Genomic DNA, 15,185 nt, shown 5'->3' on the forward strand with positions numbered 1-15,185 from the left:
ATTGCTTGTGCATACCTTATCATCAATTTAGGCCTCATCAGCAATTTAATTTCTAATACCTATGGTAAGAATAAACCGGGTTGGAAAACTCTACTTTTTGCACTCACAATCCAACCCTTGCTGAGATACTCAGCCCTTATTCATACCACCCCCCCCCCCCCAAAAAAAAAAAAACGACTCAAGTTTGTTAATATTTTGATTCTGTATTAGGGAGAGAACATGCAAATAGGTCCGAATGAAATTAGGGATTTTGAGATCAAGTGGGGAGAATGATACTATTAATATGTGTATTAATTAATAAAAAGGTAATTTTAGAATCTGTTCTGAAATATTCTTGATTATATTAAAAATTAGATTAAAATATATATTTAAAAAATAATGGGGAAGTCTCTGATCAAAACAAAACTGAAGGATTATCAACATATTTTTTCTAAACATTGCATACATTAATATTGATGATATTAATATCCAACTAAGATATTCATATACAATTCAAGGTTGGAAAAAAAAGACTTATTCAATGTGATGGCAATAGTGGAGAATACTAGAGACGAAAACATTCATTCATTTAATCATTTTTGACACTTCATATCATGGCCAAAAAAGAGCCATATAATTTGACTCTGTTATAAACCCTCTTAGCCCACACTAATAAAAAATGCCAAACAAGAAAAAACAATTGTTTGGCAAAGATGAAGTGAAGAATCTCATAATTGTCCATACTCCTTTCTGAACCGGGAATTCTGTAATCTCTTTTGATTATTGAACACTATAACCACAGGCCTTCTTGGACCAGTTACACCATTAGAGACATCAGTTAAACCTGACTTAGGGAAAGACCCTAAAAAAGGACTATTTGAATCATGTTACATTTTCAAAGATGTTAAATCATTGAATCAGCCATTACTGCTGAACTCGGAGAGCTTGAGGCAGAGCCTCATGAGCAGACACACAGAGAGTCTGCAACTTGCAATCAGCTGAGATGAACTGAGATGCTTCTTCCTTAGAAATCTTGTTGATCAAGTGAATCAAAACCCTCTCAAGCTCTTCCCCATCACTCCATTCATGGATTTCGGCCTTCACAAGCGAAGGATCTTTGCATATCAAATCCCACACAGGAAAGTTCTTCCTTGGCATCATGAAGTCTCTCTCTTTCAGCCTCAAGCTTGGGCAGTAGTCCCCACTTCCATCACCAAGATAGATAATCCTCTTGCTTCCTTCAGGGCATACTGAATCTTGAATCCTCTCTATGATCAGACCCTGTAATGGAAGAAAGATTGAATCAATTACAAATGATGTATAAACAGGAAGGTACCTGAATTTATCACAAAAAAGTATAAATTTTCCGATCGGATGTTGATTGGTGGTTACTTTATTCCAAGTGTCTAGAAAATTTTATAAGTATTGCTTATTTTGACTATTACGTCTGAATTGGAGCATACGTCAAACTTTAATCATTATTTTTTTCCTCCTCAGTGTTGAATATAATGATCTCTATTGAGGGAGCAAAGAATCCAGATTCTTCCGTGTTGACAAGCCTTTAAATACAGCACAACTCATGTCTAGATTCTTTGGTGGGGTCACTGAGGCCGGACCCACTTGTATGTTTGCCAAAATCAATTCAAGTTGTTTGATTATGATTAATAATCAAGGGTGAGTTTTCTTCTTCTTCCTCTTCTTCTTCTTCTTCCATCTAGAGCAGAAAAGCAAGAGAATTGCAGGATGAGAATAGAGTACCTTGCACATGTTTGGAGGGCAGAGACTGCATCCATGGGGAGCTTTGTTGAAGTCATGATAAGGCAAAATCCTCAACCTTCCTTCCTCATTAACATAGCCAGGATTAGTGTTAATCTCAGAGAAGCACTCCTTTATTCCCAAATGCTTCAAAATTGTCTCAATGAAGAACATATTTGCATCACTCACAACCCTTAAATCACACCTGTAGAACAAAAACGCCACCATATATTTCTTCTTCTCCCAAAGGAAAGAAAAACAAGGAAACAGAACTTATGTTTGTTTAAATAGAAGAAGAGAAAGATGCATACCCTAAAGCATGAGCTGCTTTAATGGCAGGGACTACTCTGGGATGTATAGGAATCCTCTTCAGAACTTCTTCAATCTTCTCAATGGTTACTCCTAGTGCATGAAGCTCCATCATCATCCTATCCTATAAAATCAGTACCAGAAAAGGAAGACTCAGTTATTTCTGTCATAAAGCAACAATACCAGAAGCACAAACTTCGAAAGCAAAACTTGTGACACTAAAATGACCCAAAACATTTTCGTACTATGACCCCAACATCAATGAATTGCCTCAGGGAAATTCACAATTTCATCGTTCAAGAGGCAATGAGATGGTAATATCCTTGAGAGAGCAAATATTCTCTGAACTTGAAACAAAAACCAGACTTGCATGGACCATCATCATTGAAGAAACATAAGTTTAAATCTTCCCAAATAAAAATCTTACCATGAGAGAGTTCCAAGGCATGGTGGGAAGAAGCTGGTTGAACAAGTCCGTGGCACCGAGCTCGTCGATGACCCAATTGTCACTATCGCAGTCAACAATGGTCTTGTCGAAGTCGAAAACCACCACAATTCCAGACATTGTTAAGTAGATCTCAATGACCCAGAAGAACAAACCCTCTTGAATGTCTCGTGGTTCTCTCAAAATCAATTCTTGGCGTGGATCCTACAACTCTCGGGACGTGGGTATTTATAGCAAACACCATGGCTAAAACCTAACCCCAAAAAAAAAAAAAGAGAGAGAGAGAACAAAAAACGGTTCTTTTGATTCCAAAGGAATATTACCTTTAGGGCTTAAGAAGGAGGCTACCATGAAGGTCCCCATTTCGTGCAGATTGCTTTCTCTAGAACACATCTTTCTCCCGAATCAAAATCCTGACGGCTAGATTTCAAATCTCATCATCTCCGTTGGATCTGTTGACTTCTCGCTTTGGTCAGCAGAATCGAACGGTGAAGAGATGGGAAAGGATTCCAAGCCAAGAGACCAAAAACGCGGGCGGGAACAAAATGGAATATTCCAAAGGAATTCAATTTTAGGTGGCCACCTTTGAAATTCACTCGCCACTGTCTCCAAGAATATTCTGGGTATGGTTCTGTTTCGGTGATCCTTAAAAAATTTATTTATTTTCCGGTGAAAAGGAATTTATTATTTATTTTTCTGAGTATGAAACTTTTAGAAAATTGCTAATTTTAGGCATGTGCGGTGTTTGTACAAGTTTCCAAGTAGATGAACCTGACCGCGTGCAAATGTTAGAGCTCAAATTGGATTCTATTTGCTTCATTCTCACATTTGTATGTTTGTGATTTTGTAAATTATTGGTAAATATATGATCAAAATTCAAAGATAGAGTCTAATCTTTGTCACCATGTGCTTGAGGATGATGGATACATCACCCTCCACCCTGCAATGTTTATATTATTTTGAATATTCCTGTGGCTGTTAGTTTTCACATGTGGGTCAAAATAATTAATTAATGTAAAATACCATGAAAATAAATCGTAGCATGAAATTTTCTGGCGTAGAACCATGTTGTATTTTAGGAACCCGCCTCTCAATTTAAATTGCCTTTTCCTCAAAAAATTCATTTTACCAGCTCTATTTCATAATTACCAACACCATTAATTTTAAAATTATCAAAAATTAATCATAACGATTAACAGCTAATCTCTTTGTCCTTGTTTATATTAAATAATATTTATTGTTGTCAAACTCGCGAAGTGATTCTTTGGGTTTAAGGTCTTACCATTTTTGGTTTGCAAAATCTTGTTAACTTGCTCTTAAACTTATACTCCTCCGGTCCTAAATGTAAGACCCTTATATGTGTGTGTATAAGGGTCTTACATTTAGGACCGGAGGAGTACTAGCTATAAACTTAGTTGAACTTATAAGTTTACTCACCGAGTTTATGTTTTTATATTTTTAACTTATAAGATCATATCAACTTATTCTTAAACTCGAGTTAAAGTTTTTGATTTAATTGTGTTTAGTAATTTTATATATTAATTTTATAAAAAAAATTTATTGAATATGGTAAATCATGAATGTTAATGAATTTAATTTCAATTATTTAGATTTAAAATATATTTAGATGAAATAGTTCTCAGTTTTTATATTTTAATTATTTAATTATATACTTTTAAAATCAATTTATTAATAAAAGTAAACTCGTACGAGTTCATAATTCAAGCTTACGATCTAGATTTCCATCTCAAATTTAACAACTTTGATAATGTTTTGAAATATAAGAAACAATTTCTCTTTGTCTGAAATTTTAAATTAATGTTTTTATTTTTACTCATGTTAAATATATGTTATTTTTTTCTGTAATAAATTTTCACTCATTATCTCTCACATGTTTTTTTTAAATAAATAAAAGTATAACTAAAAAAGTGTATATATATCTTGTGCATTCATTTTTTTTTAACAAAATTTAAGTAATATTTTGAATCGTGTGATGCGGAATTTTAATAGTTGTTTCTTATAATTTGAGGTAGGCAAGCATCAAGCTCACCGTGAAATATGTTTAACTTGAGATAGTAAAGTCTTTATTATTTGTCATTTAGAGCAGGCACATCTTTGTGCATTACAGCTATTACATTTAAGTTCTTTGCAAACCCAACCCCACAAGTAATCTCAATAGATCAATTCAAACTTTTAATATGATAAGACTATCCACAAAATTATTTATTTATTATTCATATCACAAAGCATATACGCACAAGTTGGATCTTAAAATTCAGTTCAAAAAATATTTATAAAGATACTCATAAATTACCTGTTGATAAAATGCTTGTGCCAATGATGATATTCGAACCTATGCATTTGTGAAGAGTGAATTATATCCTTGCTGGTAAAAAAAAAAAAAAGAATTATCTCCTTATTAACTTAATGAACTTATTCTGGCAAACCAATGCCTGATTCTAATTACTAACCCATTTTTTAAACTGTTTTTATTATCATTTAAAAAATAACAGAAATACAAGTTTGTTTTGTGGCAATCATAATTAGCTTTATTGTTCTTAAGGTCTATTTATTTTTGCATCTTGATAATATGCTTTTGTTCATTAACAAAAAATATATTAATTGACTGGTCAGAATTATATTTTTTAATTAATTGGGCAAATAAGCCTTTTGACTTGCTTTTTGTATGTGAATTGCCTCAGTTAATGAATGAAATTTCTGGAACCCTTTTCTTTTCTTTTACCAAGTCAAATCTCTAGAGATTGACTAAGAAGAGGATGAAGTCTAATTTCTTGGGAGTTAATCCATTATATTTCTCCTGATTGATCATGACCAATGTTCCGTCTGAAAGAAATTAACTTAGTTCAAACTAATTAGACTTTGGTCCCCTTTAAGGACAAAAAGTAAATCTATAATCAAATTATCATTAAATAACAATTAAAGAATAATCTTATAATGAATAATCAAAGAATCTTAAACCTTGATATCAAATAGCGTAGTTTAATACTCCTCCAATAGTCCAGTCCTTATGATAAAAATTACGTGATTGATAAAAATTGTTTTTCATGGGTGCAATCAATATGATAATTTTAAAAAAATTATAAGTTTGAGTGGCAAATTAAATTGAAATTTAAAATTTTATATTTAGAACCAAAACGAATTTCTCAATTAAATCTTCTATTTAACATCAAAACACTTTGTTGAGTTTGGTATTTTTAAATTTAAGTTTTAAAAATAAATGAGTGATTTATCTTTAATATACATCCCATGCCACAAAGATAATGATGATTCATATTTTTAAATTTTGATATTCAATCTTTAATTAATTTAGTGGGTTTGGATGTACCAATGGGTTTTGTCCTACAGATTTTGATGTTCCATCTGCGTCATCACTACCATTATTAAATATTAATAACATATTATAGTTGATCATGACAAATCAAATTTCCTCACGCGTGCATGTTCTTCCCATTGCTTGCAAAGTATTAAAGAATTTTAAAAGGCTTCAATCATGGAAAACGTTAATAAATTTTAATTCTTTTTCACTAAAAACACAGGTAATATAGTAGTCTATATAAGGTTACAAGTGTGATCTAATTTGCAACTTTCTATTTATAGGAAAAATTTTATGCCACTAAATCATAAGTTATTAACAGGGTTATAAAAATTAAATAATTTAAATTATAAAGCTTATTTTATTGATTTCATAATTTGAAAGATTATTTTATGTTATCATCCTGCAAAATAAAATGTCATTAAACTATTAAACTAATATATACACACACATACATATATGTATATAAATATGTTTGGTAATAGCTTTGCTTATTGGCAAAGTGACGTCTCTAATTGTGATAGGTGATGATGTGTTTGTGGATTGATTAAAGAAATTATTAAAATAAACTAATGATTATTTTATATGAAAAGTTAACTCCCACATTAATATGCAGGTAATATATGGAAAACTACTTAACCTAATAGGATTAAATTTGTTGCTGAATATGGAAATATCCAAATGACGGAAATGAACTATGTGTTCAACAATTTTATACAAAAATAATATTTATGTTTTTCATGTTCGTAGTTTATTAATTAGTTTATTTTATGATTTTCTTAATTATAAATTGAATTTTCATCTAAATAAGTTCTTTTGAAAAGATTGAAAGAGGATTCAAGCAATCCTGCCGTGAAGTGTCACTTCGAAGAGTTTGAGAGAGACTCAAATTGCGAAGTATCAGCCCGTGCCAATTAAGTACTTTTTTTATTGCACGCGCGATAATTTTAAATATTTGTTTGAGATTATTATTTTTAATTCTTGACATTGAACTTTTTTCCCTAAAATTTAAAATTAATATCTTTTATTCTTGAAATTTGAGTTTATTTTATCTTGATCTCTGAAATTTAATTTTATTTTAGTTTGCCTAGATTTCAAGAACTCCAAGTTTTAAGGATGGAAATTAAATTTTAAGAATTAAAAATTGTATTAACACTATTTCTTTTGTAGAAACTAATTAAAAATTTCTTTTAATTTTAACTAAAAAATTGCATTTAATTCTATCTCTTAAATTTATAATTTGTTTTAAATAATTTCAATTAATTATACATATTAAAAGGAGATTTTTATCAATTGCTAGTTTTCAATGCAAATAATTAAAAAAAGTATCTGAAAAAAATATACACATTTTTATAAATAATTTTTTAATGTAAAATAGCTATCTAATTTTAGATTTAAAAACGTATGGAGCGTGATTTTCTTCCCCTCCCCTAAGTGTAGACTTAGAAGAGATCTTAAAAGAGAAAGTACACGGACATTTAAGAAAGTAACATTTCATTGAATTTTAAAAATTTCAACATTAATCTTAATTTTTTGATTTAATCGAAAAAATGTTGCGAAAGATTATTTCCTACAAAAAAGCCTTGGTCTTTGCCTTTTTTTCTTAAAAAAAAAAAGGATTCACAGTCCTTAAACGTAATTAAAAATTTTAGAATTTTGCTTTATAGATCTGGATAATTTTGAATATTTATTTTTAATTTTCCCTCATATTTCATAATTTATAATACACACACACACACACGAGAGATTTGTTTAAAAATAAGTAGGTGAACCTACCACTTGTTTTGAAGATGATAACATGCCTACCACACGTGTCATCCTACTAAGGCTTCTTCTAAAGTTGCATGTCATTTTAATTAAAAAAATGGCCAAATAAAATGCTCCTTCATGTACGTATTTATAATTAAGTTTATGTGAATAAATAATAATAAGCGTGGGTTTGTAAACACTTAAAATACATGTTTTTACATTTTACAAAATACAACTCTTTTCACATATTTATATGGTACAGTACACAAGTTTAAATACATAACATTATCTTCAATTCTTACTATAAAAGTTAGATAATTTGAGGATATTAAGAAAATTAGTTAACTTAATCATTAATAATAAATATACATTAATTTTTCTAAAATATCTTTATTAATCATGTGACATTAAATTATTTTCTAATTAAACCCTTCTAACATATATCACTCTAGTCTTAAATATAAGTCATTGTAACACATTCTCATATGCTAAAGAATGCATTAAATTAACAATTTTTTTCAATTTTATCCTTATTAAATGGACAATTTTTTTTTTCAATTTTATCCTTATTAAAGTTTTCTTTCTCTCTACATTTACAAATCATTCTTATATCTCTCCATTCTGTTTTCTTCTTCTTTCCAATGTGAATTAAATAAGAGTAAAATTGAAAAACAATAATTACATATACTACAAGTGACTTACATTTAGGATCAAAATAATATAATCAATAAGGTTAGGAAAATGATTATAAATTTAGCAGATAAAGTGAATTAAAATACTATCTGCGGTCCTATTTATAAGATCTTATTTGTAATCTATAAAGAAAGTCTTATAAATAGGACAGGAGGTAGTATTATATTTATAAAGATCATGTTTAGTTGTAGTTATTATACTAAGGATCTTTTAATCTTTAACGAATATTCCAATTCCAATTTCTAAGAATACTAACAATTTGTACAACTTTAGCATTTTTTTCCTTTTTATTTATTTATTTTTAATAAATCTCCCAATCCAAATCCTTGCGGGCAGTGAACGCTGCATCAGTATTGGGTTTGGTCACGTTCCATTTTTTTCCAGTTTGATGCTAAAGAATATTCATAAATTCTGATCCTTTAATGTTAGATAAACATCAAATCAAATATTATATTAATTTCATTAAACACATTTCCAAATCAAGCAAATAAGTATGTCTATATAAGTAGCCGTGGCTTGTTTAAATGATTTGCCATCTATTTTCCCTAAGCAAGGTCTTAACTTCAAATTTCTATGAATAATTAAGAAAACTAGCCCAACTTGATTTGGATTAATCAGAGTCTTAAAAAACTTTAAAAATCGGTTATTATATATCTAATAATTAGCATCTGCATTCAGTACTTATCGACTCGATGAGTACTGAGCGTTCAGCACTCAAAACGTCCCACGTTTTGAGTTCTAGGCAATAAACATTTTTTTTCTTTCAATGTAACATTTTTTTAAGCACATGCAGCCTTCCAAAATTTCCCAATATATTTGTATTTATGCATATTTTTTACTTCACCCAAACAATACTGAAATATTCTCTTTAATTTAATTACTTTTTAATTTTATTCATGTTTAATATATATTTTATCACAATGATAATTGATCTAACTATAATAAATGAAAAGTACAAAATTACATATTCATATAAAAAATTTAATTAACTTATAAATAAGATCAAAAAAAATTTTCTAAATAAATAGGACCATATGAGTATTTTATCATTTAATCACAAAAATGATTATCTATTACTACTTTTAGTCTTTAATATAAGAGCTAATTTGACATTTTATTCGGTTCTAAATATAAAATCTCAATCCTCTTTATTTCTCATATTTTTCTATTTTTTTAAGGTAGTCCTTGTAATAGCTGCATATGTTAAATATTTCATCAAATTAGCTAATACGCCTGATTAATAAGGGTATTTTAGGAAAGACAACACCTATTTATTAAAAATAACTAACTTAACTAATATTCTTAATCAACTCAAATTAGTCAATTAGTTCTTATATTAAAAATCAGAAATAGTATTTATTTTTATTCTTAACTCTTCTTAATAAATGGATTATAAATCTATAAATTTTCGGATAAAGTAACATCCAACATTGATATTATTTGTAAATAGTATCCAATATTTTAATCTTATTTATGGTACATTTAATTTTTTTTATCCAGTGTTTTTGAAATTATTTTTCAGTTACATCCAACACCACAATATTATTTATGATTTAGAGGTGCTAAATACATTATAAATAAGATTAGGGTGTTAGATGCATCACATATAACATTAGGATACTAAACACTATGTTACTCTAAATTTTTTCACACATCAATACCATTTTATTTAGTTTGGGTACTCTTTTAATAATGTCTGATAAAGTAAAAAAAAAAAAAACTACAGATGAATAGAATCAGGTTAAGAAATTATGGGAGATTGCTGCATCTTACATGTGAGATGGGGAAAAAAAAGTTGCAGTGAAAAAAAAAATGGCTACCCAGCACTCAAAATAGAAACATTTTGAGTGATGAGCACTCAGTGCTTATTAGTTGATGAGCATCCAAATGTGGACGCCTAATAATTATAAACCGAACCTTGTTTAGAACATTCCTTCCAAGAATATATATGCCCTGTTTGAATTATCATTTGAAATTATTTCTAAGCATATTTTATATAAATCGAGATAAATTTTTCTCATATACTTATTTTATATTCCGTAAATCACGCTTGAAATGGGTCTATAGAAGGTCAAGTGTTTTTGAAATTATTTTTCAGTTACATCCAACACCACAATATTATTTATGATTTAGAGGTGCTAAATACATTATAAATAAGATTAGGGTGTTAGATGCATCACATATAACATTAGGATACTAAACACTATGTTACTCTAAATTTTTTCACACATCAATACCATTTTATTTAGTTTGGGTACTCTTTTAATAATGTCTGATAAAGTAAAAAAAAAAAAAACTACAGATGAATAGAATCAGGTTAAGAAATTATGGGAGATTGCTGCATCTTACATGTGAGATGGGGAAAAAAAAGTTGCAATGAAAAAAAAAATGGCTGCCCAGCACTCAAAATAGAAATATTTTGAGTGATGAGCACTCAGTGCTTATTAGTTGATGAGCATCCAAATGTGGACGCCTAATAATTATAAACCGAACCTTGTTTAGAACATTCCTTCCAAGAATATATATGCCCTGTTTGAATTATCATTTGAAATTATTTATAAGCATATTTTATATAAATCGAGATAAACTTTTCTCATATACTTATTTTATATTCCGTAAATCACGCTTGAAATGGGTCTATAGAAGGTCAAGTGTTTTTGAAATTATTTTTCAGTTACATCCAACACCACAATATTATTTATGATTTAGAGGTGCTAAATACATTATAAATAAGATTAGGGTGTTAGATGCATCACATATAACATTAGGATACTAAACACTATGTTACTCTAAATTTTTTCACACATCAATACCATTTTATTTAGTTTGGGTACTCTTTTAATAATGTCTGATAAAGTAAAAAAAAAAAAAAAAACTACAGATGAATAGAATCAGGTTAAGAAATTATGGGAGATTGCTGCATCTTACATGTGAGATGGGGAAAAAAAAGTTGCAGTGAAAAAAAAAAATGGCTGCCCAGCACTCAAAATAGAAACATTTTGAGTGATGAGCACTCAGTGCTTATTAGTTGATGAGCATCCAAATGTGGACGCCTAATAATTATAAACCGAACCTTGTTTAGAACATTCCTTCCAAGAATATATATGCCCTGTTTGAATTATCATTTGAAATTATTTCTAAGCATATTTTATATAAATCGAGATAAACTTTTCTCATATACTTATTTTATATTCCGTAAATCACGCTTGAAATGGGTCTATAGAAGGTCAAGTGTTTTGGGGTGATAATTTCTTCACTGGCAATGAATGCACCTAAATTAATATATTAGTAAACCAGGCCCAATATACCCCAAAAATAGGCCCAACAAGCCCATCAAGATTGAGAGGATCTTTGGGGCCAACATGGAGAATCTTGGCTCCGTATTTTCTTCAGCTGGTGGTTGGGCTCCGTATTCTCCGAGAGGAGGAAAAAAAAAAGTGATGACTCATATGACTTATCCAGCAACCCAAAAAAAAAAAAAGAGAGAGAAAGACTTATCTCTTATATTTGATTAGACCCTCCATTTATTATTGACAGAAGGCCTAAGGCCTTGAATGAAACGAAATTATGGTATGCATACAGCTCCTTTGGCAGTTAAAATCTACAACACAAATAATTTCAGTCACTTGTGCTGCAGGCCATAGTTGAGATTCTTTCTCCCTCCGAGGTAGTTAGGATTTTTGCGAGAATGGCACAACTCAAATGATTTCAGTGAAGTTGATCTGGTGAAACAAGTCAATTGATATTTGCAGTTTCCCAGAGACATTCACCTACTAGTATAAACAAAGTGGGAAAAGAAAGTGTCAAAAATGAAGTAACCGAACTCATTCTGGAGTTCCATGATTCTTTTGACCATCAGTGATCAAAGAATCACCATAAAAGAAGTATGCAAGAAGCAAGATATGGCAAGCCAGTATTAATTTTCTCAATGGCTAATACCATGGACGAAGTACTTGTTTCCTCTGTACCTGAGTATCCTGTCTTCTGCTCCAACACACCATATATGGCCTTCCAGATCCAAGTTTCCTTTCATTTTTGCAGTTTCCCAGACAAACTTGAATATTCCAAGTGCCTGGTCTAGCTGCTTCACCCCACGCCCAATCATTTTTTCGTCATCTGAGGTCAAAATTCTTCCCATGGACAAGCAAAACCTATCTTTAACTCCACTTTCATAAACCCCACCACGTATATCCACTTCAATATCTGAAACTCTTCTGTATAGGTAATATAACAATAGAGTGAACAAACACCTAGATGAGTGTCCTAATGTTTTGGTAAGCTTCTTCTGTACTAGATTTTCTTGATGTCTAGCTTCCTTGTATCCGATACTATTGTCAACTATAACATCTCTGATTTGAGAGAGACCCTCCTTCATTACCTCGAGCTTGGTCACATGCAACTTAAGCATAGTTTCGCTTCTGAAACATTCAATCAAATCATTGATCATCTCGAGAATGTCTTGCCATTTGTGGGGATCAGAAGGATCAAGGGTTTTAGAAGGTGTGAGTTTCATCCATGAAGCAGTGTCAGGATCAGAGGGAACTGCAGTTTCAGTCAGAAATTTCAAGCAGTTGTGAACAATTTGCTTACCCATTAGAGTACTTTTGGTTGATCCTCGAACAGTTAACAAATCCAAATCAACTTTCATGGCATTCAGAATCTCCTCAAGTGCACCTGTCCATACACGGTGCTGGGTCACTTGGGGGCACACTGTTAAGCGAACTGATTTCCTCTGTTGAGCGGTGACATTGAGAGAATTGCTTATTTTAGTAAGTGAATCAACAACCATAGGCTCTCTAGCACTTGCTTTGCTGAAAGGAGATATTGAATCTTGACTTGTTTTCTGTGCGCGTTTCACCTTTTGCTGAAGTGACGGACACCCAATAAAGGTCCGGACAAGCGATTTCAATATACCCATTTCTTCTTGGATTTTATCATCAACTATGATGGCATTACTGGTAACATCAACAAGCCTTCCATTAATGGCATCCACGTTTTTCAGCAGATGTGTCAATTGTGAAATCCTCGGAAACACATTCGCATACCATTTCAAAGGCAAGACATCTTGGGAAGAAAAAGATTCTTCCAAAGAGTGATATAGCATCGATTTCAGATTCATAACACCAGATTTCTTAGTTCTCATATGAGTGCCATTGCAGAGTAGCTTATGAAATCTCAAGGCCATGTTACTCAATGTCACAAGATTGACCTAGAAACCTATTTTCGCAAATGGGTCGTCTGGTTTATGTGTGTTCGGAGATACAACATCATTGTGGCGTTAAATCAAACGGATGGAGTGCACTTCGTTTCAAAACCTTGAAGAGGCATCATTATTGAATCACCAGTACTTTGGGGAATTGGCATGCACCACAACAGCTCTACCTTCCCTGTTTCAGCTTAGACTTCGTCTACAAAGTTAAGCATTTGAGATATTCAAAGCTCCCGAGCAGCTTAGAATTCAAAGGGTTTTAGATTTTCAGGTTGGTTCAGCGGCGGTGAAGTGTGGTCTTAGGACTTCAGGTTGGCAAATGGGATTGAAATGTCAAGATGCGCCCCTCACTGGCAGGAGCCAAATCATGGCATTTGAAGCAAACCTGCATCCAGTTTATTCAGCCCAGTCAGCAGCAGAATTCACAGTTTAAAATTCATTCAAAACCCAAATTCAAACTCAACAATTGGAGCACAACAACAATAGCCATGAGTAATTACCAATCAGTAGAAACCAAGTTTTAATATTTGTAACAAATTCATAATAAATTTTGAAAACAACCAGAAACCAAATTCTGTCATTTGCACCAAACAACCCAAAAAAAAAATCAACAAAATGCAAGAAACGTTAACATGTTATAATCAAAATTACCTATCAAAAGACAGAAATATCTCTTCAAAGCCGCATCATTTTCAAAATTTTCTGCTTTTCTCCTCCTCGATTGACTTGCTCGCAGCGCGCTGCTGAGAGGTTGGGAAGAGGAGGAGGTTGGTCCCAAGGCAAGAACGATGGAGGAAGCCGTCCGACATGGAGAAGGGCTGCGAAGAAATTGGTTGCTGCGGATGAAACGATGAAAGCCGAAGCGTGCAACGCAACGACATCGTTTCCGTAAGTGTATAGAGAAATCTAAACCGTTGGAATACGAAAAAATCTTAGCCATCCATTAAAGCCGTGCTCATCCTCTTGCTTCAAACATTTGAAGTCAATTATGAAGTCAAAAGCCTGACACTAATGGCATTGATACTCTTCTGCAAGTAAGACCTCGCGCAACTGCGAAGGGCGAAGGCTGCGATCGAATCAGGGCCGAAGGCCGAAGGATCTGCGAGACTGCGACTGCCTAAGTGTTAAGTGATTCAAGCGAAGAAGAAAAAGCAAACACGAAGATGAGAACTGAAAAGTGTTAGGACTTGTTTGGAGCTCGTTTAAAACAGACTTTCAAACAAGTTCATGTAAATCGATATAAAACTCTCCTCACATATTTATTTCGTATTCTGTAAATCATGTTTAAAAAGTTACGTATAAGTCAATCTAAATAAACCCTAAGTGATGCCAAAGTTAAAGTTGAGTAGTAAGTAGCTCACATATGTTGTATCAAATTTATCATTATAACCATAAAAACAATAATAATAAAAACTTGACTTGATAAGATAATAAACAAATTTTTAAGAAGGCCTGAACCTATTTTTATATTGAAACAGGTCATGCGTAAAGGCGTAACACTGTTTCTATATTGAAATAGGCCATGCTTCTGTATTGAAATAGAAGCCAGGACTCCTGATAGCCAGTCATTGAATGGCAAAATTCTCTCTGCGCATTAAAAATACTACTCTTCCGGTCCTTAATATAAAACCCATTTAACTAATTTGATTAGATTAAGGAAGTTAGGTAAGTCAGTTAATTATAAGAAAAGTGACATGTTTTTCCTAAAACAC

General features: G+C 31.5%; 2 protein-coding genes across 2 annotated transcripts; both read right to left on the reverse strand.

The window, feature by feature from the left end:
* Positions 1 to 546: 546 nt before the first annotated feature.
* LOC114750307 (inorganic pyrophosphatase 1-like) lies at positions 547 to 2,725 on the reverse strand. Its single transcript, XM_028938876.1, has 4 exons — positions 2,471 to 2,725; positions 2,046 to 2,167; positions 1,738 to 1,939; positions 547 to 1,260 (listed from the first exon to the last, which is right to left on the reverse strand). The coding sequence occupies exons 1-4, from the start codon at positions 2,606 to 2,608 to the stop codon at positions 904 to 906; spliced, it is 819 nt and encodes a 272-aa protein (XP_028794709.1). The 5' UTR covers positions 2,609 to 2,725; the 3' UTR covers positions 547 to 903.
* Positions 2,726 to 12,189: 9,464 nt separating this feature from the next.
* Positions 12,190 to 13,449, reverse strand: LOC114750306 (uncharacterized). The gene has a single exon (XM_028938875.1). The coding sequence runs from the start codon at positions 13,447 to 13,449 to the stop codon at positions 12,190 to 12,192; it is 1,260 nt and encodes a 419-aa protein (XP_028794708.1).
* Positions 13,450 to 15,185: the final 1,736 nt, after the last annotated feature.

The sequence above is a fragment of the Neltuma alba genome, unplaced genomic scaffold (assembly GCF_004799145.2).
Source record: "Neltuma alba isolate B1F8T4 unplaced genomic scaffold, ASM479914v2 tig00006418_pilon, whole genome shotgun sequence".
NCBI lineage: Eukaryota > Viridiplantae > Streptophyta > Magnoliopsida > Fabales > Fabaceae > Neltuma > Neltuma alba.

Excerpts from the sequence above, each read along its gene's own strand:
- LOC114750307 (XM_028938876.1), bottom strand. The coding sequence starts at position 2,608 with ATGTCTGGAATTGTGGTGGTTTTCGACTTCGACAAGACCATTGTTGAC. Across the intron at positions 2,168-2,470 it reads TGCCTTGGAACTCTCTCATG|GATAGGATGATGATGGAGCT; the intron begins GTAAGATTTTTA and ends CTGATTTTATAG. Across the intron at positions 1,261-1,737 it reads GCCCTCCAAACATGTGCAAG|GGTCTGATCATAGAGAGGAT; the intron begins GTACTCTATTCT and ends CTTCCATTACAG.
- LOC114750306 (XM_028938875.1), bottom strand. The coding sequence starts at position 13,449 with ATGGCCTTGAGATTTCATAAGCTACTCTGCAATGGCACTCATATGAGA.